The sequence below is a fragment of the Photinus pyralis genome, unplaced genomic scaffold, assembly GCF_008802855.1.
Source record: "Photinus pyralis isolate 1611_PpyrPB1 unplaced genomic scaffold, Ppyr1.3 Ppyr1.4_LG7, whole genome shotgun sequence".
NCBI lineage: Eukaryota > Metazoa > Arthropoda > Insecta > Coleoptera > Lampyridae > Photinus > Photinus pyralis.
Window position 1 is genome coordinate 6,269,387 of NW_022170738.1, and position 11,094 is coordinate 6,280,480.

An 11,094-nucleotide genomic window follows, 5' to 3' on the forward strand; every position below is an offset into this window, starting at 1 on the left:
TGGTATCTGAAATTTGGAATCTGAAAACTGGAATCTGGAAAATGGGATCTGGAAATTGGAAACTGGAATCTGAAAACTGGAAACTGGAATATGGAATCTGGGAGCTGGAATCAAGGAACTGGAATCTGGAAACTGGAATCTAGGAACTGGAATTTGGAAACTGGAATATGGGAACTGGAATCTGAAAACTGTTGTCTGGAAAGTGGAATCTGGAATCTGTAAACTGGAATCTGTAAACTGGAATTTGTAAACTGGAATCTGTAAACTGGAATCTGGAAACTGGAATCTGGAAACTGGTATCTGGAAACTGGAATCTGGAAATTGGAATCTGGAAACTGGAATCTGGAAACTGGAATTTGTAAACTGGAATCTGGAAACTGGAATCTTGGAACTGGAATCTCGAAACTGAAATCTGGAAACTAGAAACTGGAATCTATAAATTGGAACCTAGAAAACTAAAGAAAGAGAGATAGAGAGAGAGAGAGAGAGAGAGAGAGAGAGAGAGAGAGAGAGAGAGAGAGAGAGAGAGAGAGAGAGCAGAACGACTTAAATAAAGCGAAGGAGAGGTAAAAGCCGAATACGATAAATTATCCACAACATTAGGTAAAACCAAAAGCGGATAAAACCGAGAGAACCGATGCTCCGATTCTTGGAAACTGGAATCTGGAAACTGGAATTAAGTAATTAAGTTTAGGAATTGGAGAACGGAATCTAAGAATTAGTAGATATATAAAAATTGTAATCGGGGAATATCGGAATTTGGAATCAAGAAATCTGAATCCTGGAACCTGGAGGCTTTATTTTAAATACTGTGAATTGGAAGGTGGACTGGAAGCAATCAGGTCAATGTTGCTGGAACTGGAAAATGGAAACTGGAAACCAAATATTGGACTGGCTGGAAACCGCTGCGAAGTGGAGAAGGATAGAATGGGTCAAATGTCGATGCAGCAGAAAATCCGATATCCATAAAATATACCATGAATTTTAGGAAAAATGTCGAATAAGTGGAAGAAACTGGAGAGGCAGTAAAAAAGGGAGCAAGATGGAAGACTAGAACCAGACGTAGACATATTCGGTTCGCAACAATCGCGAGTTTGTATCTAACGAGACTTGGTAATCTATGGTTTGAAGTGGGTGCAAAGATATCCAGATTTTCGGTAAGTTAATCTCAAGTGCTCCCATCGAAGATTTTCGACGGGTAGGTATATAAGGCACAATGATGTTTTACTAGTTACTTTACGTTCGTGGATTTAGTGTTGACACCATGAAATTCCTCGCTATCTTTTTCTGCTTCATCGCCTGCTGCTCTGCCATCTCGGTCAAAAATGAACGTGTGGAAATTGATTCCATCCTGCTCAATGAAATGGTGGACGCCTACGTTGGGCTCCTCAAGGAAATCGATCCGATCAGCATCAAGGAGGAAACCTTCTTCGACGTCATTGGGTAAGTCTCCGGCTGTGACTCCTTAATCGTCTTTACATAGTTGTCATTTCAGAATCTACTTCAAAGTAAAGAACGTACACGCTGAGGGCTTCTCCAACATCTCGCACAGCATCTCCTACAACTTGAGCTATCCTCTCTCAACCTTCAACGTCAACATGAGCCTTCCCAGAACCTTTGGAGCTGTCGAACTTTGGGATACCACTTTGCCTTTGATTTACGGAAACGGAAGCTTGAGGTAAGCCAAACGGCATTTCTATTTTTCATCCCCTAAAACAATGATCTTTCAGTTTCGATATCAAAAATGTTCAGTTCATGATGCAAATCGGTTTCAACATGACCTCCATGCTGTTCGAACCAGTCGTCTTCAAGCCTTCCATTGAAAACGCACAGTTCGCAATCACCGGTGTCAACCACAACGAACAGTACAGTCAAGAACTCAGCAACAAGGTCAACCATGCGTTGAACGTTGTCGTCAACGATCCAGAGATGCACGCATCCGTGGCAGCGGAAATTAGTGCCTTTTTGAATGGCCAATACCGTTCCTTCCCACCAAAGAAGTGTTGGTGGTGCCCAAGCTAAACCCTTAATTTCTGTTTGAAAATAGTAAGCGGCCATTAACAAGTCTCTTCTTTCTAATTCTTTTAGATAACAGAATGAGTTTAGCGTTAGGGAATAAGTGTTCAGACTTTGATTATACTGTTTTATATTCAAAGGTTTGTGCAATAAAAATCTGAGAAAATGAACAAAAAGTGCCATTTTTTAAATGATATTTGTACATACTGGTTTTTGGGGTGAAATTCTGTCTTACAAGTCACGATCGAATCTGTTTTCAGTACAGGGAGTGCGCTCGCAGAAGATCAAAGAAAAGGAAATTTTATAACCATAGAAACTAGATCTGTTTGACATCTAGCGGAAAAAAAAGGAACTATGAAACAAAAACTCTACCAACAAAACTAACTACAGCGAGAACTTGCACGAGAAATACACAGAGGGCGTAAATGGTAACAATCTAAAAAAAATTACCAAAGTCCTCGTGTGAGATCGCAGGGACTTCAGCGCATTTTTGTGTGGCAGATCAGTATTCTATTAGCCACTTTCGACTCAACCATCAATAACAGATCTTGTCGAAGTCTATTACATTCACTAACCGTTTCCCACTTTCCGCGTGCACCCGCAATTCGCTTTTAAAGTTTAAATCGTGTCGGGGGCTACCACATTCCCTTTGACGGTAGCCACTTCCGACGTTCCGTTCACCCGCAATTCGCTTCTATTGGCGACACGAGAAAGAGAGACACCGATTCGAGATTTACGAAACGTTAAACCGCGTGAGTTCGCAACGGAAGGTAAAGGCGCCCGAAGTTGACCACTTCTCGAAGACGCGCGCGCACGCCTCGCAAAAGGTCGTTAATTTCGCCCCTAGGACAAAAAACAAAACAAAAACTTAAAAACCTTCACGTTAGTATACTACGCTCGAGGATGACGCCCAGATGTCGCCAACCCAACATCATGTAGCCATGTCCCTAAGGTTGACAAATTTCACGGCCCTGTAGATACACGTACACCCGTTGCCTTTCTACAAGAGTTCTTCTACGCGCCCACATTTGCAGCCAGTCAGCCAACCAGCCAGCCAGCCAGCCAGCCAAAGTGAGATTAAAAGCTACTTTTTACAAATAAAGTTGCAAAAATGCGCTAAAAACCACACAATGCGCAATAGAACATTTTAGCTTAAATAAACACTCATAAAGATAACAATGTTCCCCGGATTGTCGAATGGTCTGATGGTCTTTTTGATTGATGCATTTATTGGTTCGATGGTAGACGTTATTGTTGTTAAAATATTTGCACATAGGTGATCACTACAGGCAGCGATGGATTACGCCACGTGGTTTTTACGCGCGTTGGAATTCTATACCGCAGTTCGCCTTCGTAACTAACCTCCTGTCTCGTATCCTCTTTACACGCAACTTAGATTCCACCCTTTTTGTTCCTAATTTTTACCTTAAATTAAAAATCCCCCAAACTTGGTCTCTTTCACGAATTCTTTGAATGCTGAATTTCAGTTTTTCCCCGACGATATACAAATACAAAATTTCTATGATGATCGAGTTCCCTTGTAAAGACTTGACGCAATACGCCCTCGTGGCTTAACGCACATTTTCCCGCGGCCTTGAACGGAATCCTTTTTCTCTGTCGCGCTTTGAATTCACCTCTTTTGCGGCATAGTCTGAATTATTGACCAACTAACTCTTTTTCTGCTTGCCCGTTACCAGTTACCCGTTACCCGTCTCCCGTCTCGTTGGTCGTTTGTCGTTTCTCGCTTCCAGTTTCCCGCTTCCCGTTTCCCGTTTCCAGGTTCCAATTTCCAATTTCCAGTTTCCAATTTAGAATTTCAAATTTCGAATTTCGAATTCCGAATTTCGTGTGGCGAGTTTCCGAGTTTCGAGTTTCTAAGTTTCCGATTTTCCAAGTGTCCAAGTTTCTAAGTTTCTAAGATTCTAACTTTCTACGTTTCTAAGTTTCTAGGTTTTCTAGTTTCTAGTTTCTTTCTAGTTTCTAGTTTCTAAGTTTCTAGTTTCTAAGTTTCTAAGTTTCTAGTTTCTAAGTTTCTAGTTTCTAAGTTTCTAGTTTCTAAGTTTCTAGTTTCTAAGTTTCTAGTTTCTAAGTTTCTAGTTTCTAAGTTTCTAGTTTCTAAGTCTAGTTTCTAAGTCTAGTTTCTAAGTTTCCAGTTTCTAAGTTTCCAGTTTCTAAGTTTCCAGTTTCTAAGTTTCCAGTTTCTAAGTTTCCAGTTTCTAAGTTTCCAGTTTCTAAGTTTCCAGTTTCTAAGTTTCTAGTTTCTAAGTTTCTAGTTTCTAGTTTCTAGTTTCTAGTTTCTAGTTTCTAGTTTCTAAGTTTCTAGTTTCTAGTTTCTAGTTTCTAAGTTTCTAGTTTCTACGAAAAATCTGAAGAATTTTAAAAATCTGAAAAATCTGAAAGATCTGAAAAATTTGAAGCATCCGAAATATCCGATTAAATCCACAATAACGAAAGAATCTGAAAAATTTGAAAGAAGCGAGGCATCCGAATGATTCGAAAAATCTGGAGAGTAATTTGAAGAACCCGAAGTTCCTAAAAAACCTGAAGAATACAAAGAATTCGACGCATTCGAAGAATTTGATTAAATCCATGGAATCCGAAGAATTCAAAAAATCCAAAGAGGAATCCCGAATATATGGCAATATGCTTGAATAACCTTTTTCAAATTTTCTTGAAACCTTCATAGTATATATCGTTTAATTTTTCTTGTTCTTTTTTCGAATATTCTTGAAACAAACATAGTTTAGGTTTAAATGTTGCTGAAATCTGAAGAATTTGAAAAATGTGAAAAATCTGAAGGATCTGAAAGACGCCCCAAGACCCTAAAGGAATAAAAAATAAGAAGAATTAAGATTAAGCCTTTAAGCGTCTCTCTTAAAATGGTTTTGGATTTCGAAGGAAATTAAACAATAGGTATGATTCTTTTAAAGTGATATTATATTTTCTTAAAATTAAGATAAATTATTACATTAGAATATGAGATTTTAGTATGCTCGGACGAATGGGCACCACCAGCAATCCGTGGGCGGTGAAGAACGGTACTGACCATTCAAAAAAGCGGTAATTTTCTCAGCAACAGAGGCGTGCATTTCTGGATCATTCACCAGAACATTGAACGCATCTCTGACTTTTTTGCTGAATTCTCGACTGTAGGTACTCTTCGTGGTTGTTGACACCGGTGATTTCAAACTGTACTTCTTTAATGGAGGGCTTGAACACGACTGGTTCAAACAACATCGAGGTCATGTTGAAGCCGACCTCCATCACGACTTGAACACGTCTGAGATCAAACCTGAAACTTTATTAATGTAGAGAGTAATAGATGAGAATGCCGTTTGGCTTACGTCGCGCTACCGCTTCCGTAAATCAAGGGCAAAGTGCTATTCCATAGTTCAACGGATCCAAATGTTCTGGGTAGGTTCACGGAGACCTTGACGGCTGTTACTGGAGAGTTCTTCTCTAACGAGGTATCGTATGTGATGTCTGAGAAGCCTTCCATGATTGCGTTCTTCACCTCGAAGACGTAGCTGAAATAACAGTTGCATTACAATCGACCTTAAAGCATTGAACATTAGCTCTTACCCATTTGACTCAAACAATTTTGCTTGCTTTACGTAGAGCGGGTCCATGGCTTTGAGAAGGCGAACGTACATGTTCATTAAGCCATTCAGCATATCAACATCCAATGTAAAACGTTCATTTTGGATGGGAGTGGCGAAACTGCAAGCGATGAGGCAGAAGAAGACAGCGAAGAGATTCATGGTGTGTCAATACCTGGTCAACTTACGAAAGTAAAGTGAAGTATGGAAAACGTGTGCGCTTTTTATACGAATTGAGACTCTCAAATAGACACTTGAGAATGTAGTAACAGCACTCACCTGGAGATAACGTCGCTCAGTTGGGTGCCATCAAAACAATCCCCTTAAACTTTACGCGGATTTTCCCCAAGCTATGTTGGATATTGAACCACGAACCGATGATTCTTGCAGCTTGGCCACAAACGGCGAACTTTGGTACGTGATTATTAACTCTTGTAATTTGAACTGTAAATGGTGTTGATCTTTAGATACTCGAAAGTTTGGGTAGATCTGAATCCAGGTTCCAAGTGCAAATTTTTGGGCAGTGACGTTAACTGTAATGATGAAGATAGAAGTACCGGCATCACCAGGTAGCATATGGGGGATTTAATTAAAACAATGGCCGTAATGTGACTACATATTGCAAAAATAAACAGAACCAGAACAATTTCTCTAATGGATGAATGGACGGTCGAAAGGACGGATGGAGAAACGGACAAAATGTAAACAGTAGCACATTTTTTATTTAAAAAATACGCTAAAGATCTCACGTCAGGTGTCCAAAATACAATTTAGTTCCTGTACATCAATGCAACGTTTTTTGCCATTTCACCGAAGAAATTAGTGCATAACCAGATGTTCTGCTCACGTGTGGGCATCATTGTATAGTAATGACTCCTTTTAAATAATGAAAATAATACAGATTTCTTTGCGATTCCTTGAACCTGGATTAAGATTAAACCAGAAAATTTGTTTGAATTCCTTTACAGAGTTTGGAATATCTAAGGATCAAGATCATTTTACGTTTGTCACGCTTCAAATTCATGGTCCATGACTAAGCTTCAAGACTCGGCGGTTCGTGGTTCAAAATCTAACGTGGCCTGTCGAAAATCCTCGTAAAGTTCAAGAGAAATGTTTTGATTGTAACCAAATGAGCGGCGTTATCTCTAAGGTGAGTGCTTTTACTACAACGTACTACGTAATATGTAGGTAATACACTTCAGCTCTCAAGAGGAGCACATGAACCTAAATGGCCCACAAATTCATTAAACCTTACATCCCTAATAAAGAATTTTGAGTCAAGCTCCTCTGTTACAAAAAGTTTCCAAAGAAAGAGGAAATTTGGGAAAGTAAGGTAAAATATAAATGTAGAGCCAACCAAAGGACACAAATTTTGAAATGCTGGATTCAACTTCTTTTCACTCGTTTCTTCACAAAGAAGTAAAGTTGTAGATAATCAATTTTTACTGGGTTAATCCTAAACTATAAACGATAGCACTCCAAATGTACTGTGTCACTTAGACTGACTATTGACCCCATGATAACGACCAACGTTTTCAATACGTAAAGGAGACTAGACGGTATGGTACTTCAGATAGGTAGATAAACAGTCATCGTGCGATTCAGTTGATGTTGTTGCTTTGGGCAACTATGTTACGATGCGTGGATTTGTTGATGCTGAGCCCTACCAAACTATATCTGACAGAGGTCACATCATCATGATTTTTTCAGACCCATAGGGCAGTCACGTCCGTAAAAAAACCTTTCCCTAAAAACCTTCGTAGGTGCTATTCGTAAACCTTTCCCAAATTGCTTGTTCCCTTCTCAAGTATGGGTGTTCTCTGGTTCTTCTGAAAATGGAATAAGTACAAGAACCATTAGCTTTAGTTGCGCCAATAGGCTACCTTCTCTTACCCTTTTCGAAGATTTGCCAAACCCTATGAAAATTAACTCGTTCCATCTAACTTATGCATACGCATCCAATACAACAATCGTAGATCCGTATCCAACGTAGCCTGTCGAAAACTCGCGTAAAGTTCAAGAGGAAAATTTTCATTGCAATCATTTGGTGGCGTTATCTAAGGCGAATGCCTACAATCTCAAGTGTCCAATTTGAGAGCTTCATTTAGTATAAAAGGCGCACACGTTTTCCACACTTCACTTTACTTTCGTGAGTTGATCAACCATTGACACACCATGAAGCTCTTCGCTGTCTTCTTCTGCCTTATCGCTTGCAGTTTCGCCGCCACCATCCAAAATGAACATTTTGCATTGGATGCTGATATGCGGAATGGCTTAATCTACGTAAAAGAAGCGCAATTGTTTGGGCCAAATGGGTAAGAGCCAAAGTTTATTGACTAAAATCGATTGTAATGGAATTGATATTTCAGCGTTGTCTTCGAGATGAAGAGGGCAACCGTTGAAGGCTTCTCAGACATCACACACGGTATGTCCTTCGAGATGAACTCTCCACTGACAACCGTAAAAGTCGCCGTGAGTCTACCCAGAATATTTGGACATGTTGGATTCTGGAATAGCAGTTTACCCTTATTTTACGGAAGCGGTAGCGCGGCGTAAGTCAAACGGCATTGTCGTCTATTACTCTTTTACATTAATAAACTTTTAGGTTTGACCTCAGACGTCCTCAGGTCGTGATGGAAGTGACCTTTAACATGACCTCGATGTTATTTGAACCAGTCGTGTTCAAGCCTTCCATTAAAGAAGTACATTTTGAAATGACCGGTGTCAATAACGACGAAGAGTACAGTCGAGAATTCAGTCAAAAAGTCAGACAAGCGTTGGAAGTTCTGGTAAACGATCCAGAAGTGCACGCCTCTGTTGCTGAGAAAATTACTGCTTTTTTGAATGGCCAGTACCGTTCTTCTCCACCCAGGGGTTGCTGGTGGTGCCCATTAATCAGAACATACTAAGATCTAATTTAATGAATGTAATAATTTAATTTATCTTATTTTTAAGGAAGGTTTTTTACTAATAAAAAAAGTTATTTAAAAAGTACTTATATAATTTACTTTCAAATCTTTAACTTGGATACTTACCTGTCAGCTTTAGCAACATTGACGAGGTCTAAACGTACAATCGAGCGAATGGTGGAGTACAGCTTGTAATAAAAATTACTCGCTGCTCTTCCACTCAACCCGTAATAATTGTTTAAATGATCACACAATGCTATAAAATTAGTTGCATGCGTTATGTAACAAGAAAAAAAAGAAGCACACTACCTGACCACTATATAATATCTGAGCTTCTAGCATGATCGACTTGCGCATGCGTTTAAATTGTTTTAGATGTTTCGAGTTTAGAGAATTTGGGAGAGGGTTATAGAATTTTGTAGATGTTAAAAGTGAAGCATCTTTCGAAGAAAGATGTATGTGTAATGGTGGACTTATCAATCCCCTAAACCTCACATTTAAATTATTAACATCTATTCTGTAAGTTATTTTATCATACAAATACGCCGATGTTTTGTTTAAAATAATTGAGTGATAAAGCGATAAGCTATGCAGATCGAAGCGAAAGGTCCTTACTAATGCGGTGGTGCTAGACCACGACGTCGCTGCAAACCACATAAATACGCTATAGCACTGCCGAAAATGACGATTTTTTAGTGATCGCTCATATTGCACCTGCGAGGATCATGGTGGAGGTTAAAGCAAAAAAGTGGAGTAGGACCCGGGAGCTCGAGGAATGGGTTCAGGGTGGCAGGAAATCTGGAACCCTCATCTTGATTACGAGTGTGGGTAAGTAGGTTGAGCGCAAGGGGAGGCAAACTACCCGCTTACTCAGTTTTAGTTGTTACCTCCACAAGTTAGGGAAAAGCAGGGATGGCCTTTGCCTCGACTGTCAAATGAGATACGGCAAGGAGCATCTTTTCTTCCAGTCCCACTAGAGCCACAGCCACTAGAGGGACGGACTTGAGGTAGCAGTGGGGGTCGTTTTGACGCTGCATAACAGTATCAAAATGATGTGCATCGAGGAGGAGAAATGGAACAGAGAGGGTACGCTCGAAGTGGAAAGTAACACAAGAGAAGACGAAATCATTATAGTTAATGACGGATGTGCGGGATAACCAACACCACCCAACCCGAAATAACCGCTCACGCGGTTCCGAGTTGGAGATTTTGGTTAACCAAAGGAATTGTTCCCAATCTAAAAAAAAGTTAATCGTCCATGTTAATATGTAGGCACAACCAAGGAAGGGACTAACGTAACTGTTTATGTTGAGTTGCTGAATGGGTCCGCAGAATTTCTTTTAATGGGCGTAGAAAATTAGTGCATAAAAGGTAATCTTGCTCTATGAACCGGACAGAGCAAGATAGGAAGAGCACAAAATTCCTGTGCGTCAAGTCTTAGGTTTTTGCCGTTTTCCCGACGAAATTAGTGTGTACATGAATGTTGTGCTGATATGCATCATTCCGCAATACTTTGCTAATATTTCTTTGCAATGTAAATACCTTGAACCGGGATTCAAATTAAACCAGAGACTTTTTTCAAATTCATTTAGAGTTTAAGGATCAAGGTTTAATGGTCACGCTTCAAATTCGTGGTCCATGGCCAAGATTCAGTTGTTAATGGTTCAAGTTTTAAGTAAAGATTTAAAATGTCATCTGAAAAACTCTTAAAGTTCAAAGTTCGTGATTCAAAGTCAAATATATTAGCACTTTAACCCATGCATTAACATGTGCGTCAAATATAGGTAGATCATCCCTTACCCGCCACTCAATTTCAATGCTTTTCTAAATAAGAAAGTTGGAACTGCGCATGCGCAAACCTAAATTTTGAAACTAATGTTAGATTTTCCTTTGTTCCAAGCGCCTAAATATCAAATTTCACTTAAATGCTTCCATAGATAAAAAGGTTGGCACTGCGCATGTGCAAAATAAAATTTTGAAACTGGCGCTAGATTTTCCTTTATTCCAAGCACCTATGTATCAAATTTCATTTAAATACTTTTATAATTAAAAAAGTTTGCAATTCGGTTTATAAATGGTCGAGATGCGAAAAGGGCACTGTGAATTTTGAATCGATTCGACTCAACTTTTGGCATTGCGTATTATATGGCTAAAGCTATGCCCATATTGAATTTCATGCAATTCAGTTAATAACTAACGGAGATGTAAAAGCGATCGGACATTTCTAAACAAAGTTATCGTTCACACGGACAGATACAGGGACAGACAGACAAAGGAACAGACCAACAGACAGACGACAGACAGCAATACAAAATTATAAAAGATCTCTAGGATCGCTAATAAACGGCAAAAGTGTAAAATTATGGAACATGTAAAAAACGGTTTTTTGTTTTTTTTTACAATAACTTTTTTTGTAAGCGGTACAGAAAAAAATCCTTCCTTGGTGCAAGACTCGACACCATAACGAACCAAATAGCGAAAAAAGTAGAACAATAGCTCTTAAGATAAAGAACTAGTAGCGTCGCAAAACGAGAGGACGGACGGACGGACGGACGGACAAAGTGAATTTG

At 39.4% G+C, this 11,094-nt stretch overlaps 3 protein-coding genes across 3 annotated transcripts; 2 read left to right on the forward strand and 1 right to left on the reverse strand.

Annotated features, from left to right (window-relative positions):
- The first annotated feature begins 1,270 nt into the window (after positions 1-1,270).
- LOC116175625 lies at positions 1,271-2,050 on the forward strand. Its single transcript, XM_031493844.1, has 3 exons — positions 1,271-1,443; positions 1,496-1,678; positions 1,731-2,050. The coding sequence occupies exons 1-3, from the start codon at positions 1,364-1,366 to the stop codon at positions 2,020-2,022; spliced, it is 555 nt and encodes a 184-aa protein (XP_031349704.1). The 5' UTR covers positions 1,271-1,363; the 3' UTR covers positions 2,023-2,050.
- A 3,062-nt stretch (positions 2,051-5,112) lies between these two features.
- LOC116175562 lies at positions 5,113-5,777 on the reverse strand. Its single transcript, XM_031493736.1, has 3 exons — positions 5,599-5,777; positions 5,361-5,543; positions 5,113-5,308 (listed from the first exon to the last, which is right to left on the reverse strand). The coding sequence occupies exons 1-3, from the start codon at positions 5,775-5,777 to the stop codon at positions 5,113-5,115; spliced, it is 558 nt and encodes a 185-aa protein (XP_031349596.1).
- Positions 5,778-7,773: 1,996 nt separating this feature from the next.
- LOC116175788 lies at positions 7,774-8,569 on the forward strand. The gene is made up of 3 exons (XM_031494087.1): positions 7,774-7,930; positions 7,985-8,167; positions 8,221-8,569. Exons 1-3 carry the CDS (start codon positions 7,791-7,793, stop codon positions 8,522-8,524), a joined length of 627 nt encoding a protein of 208 aa, XP_031349947.1. The 5' UTR covers positions 7,774-7,790; the 3' UTR covers positions 8,525-8,569.
- Positions 8,570-11,094: the final 2,525 nt, after the last annotated feature.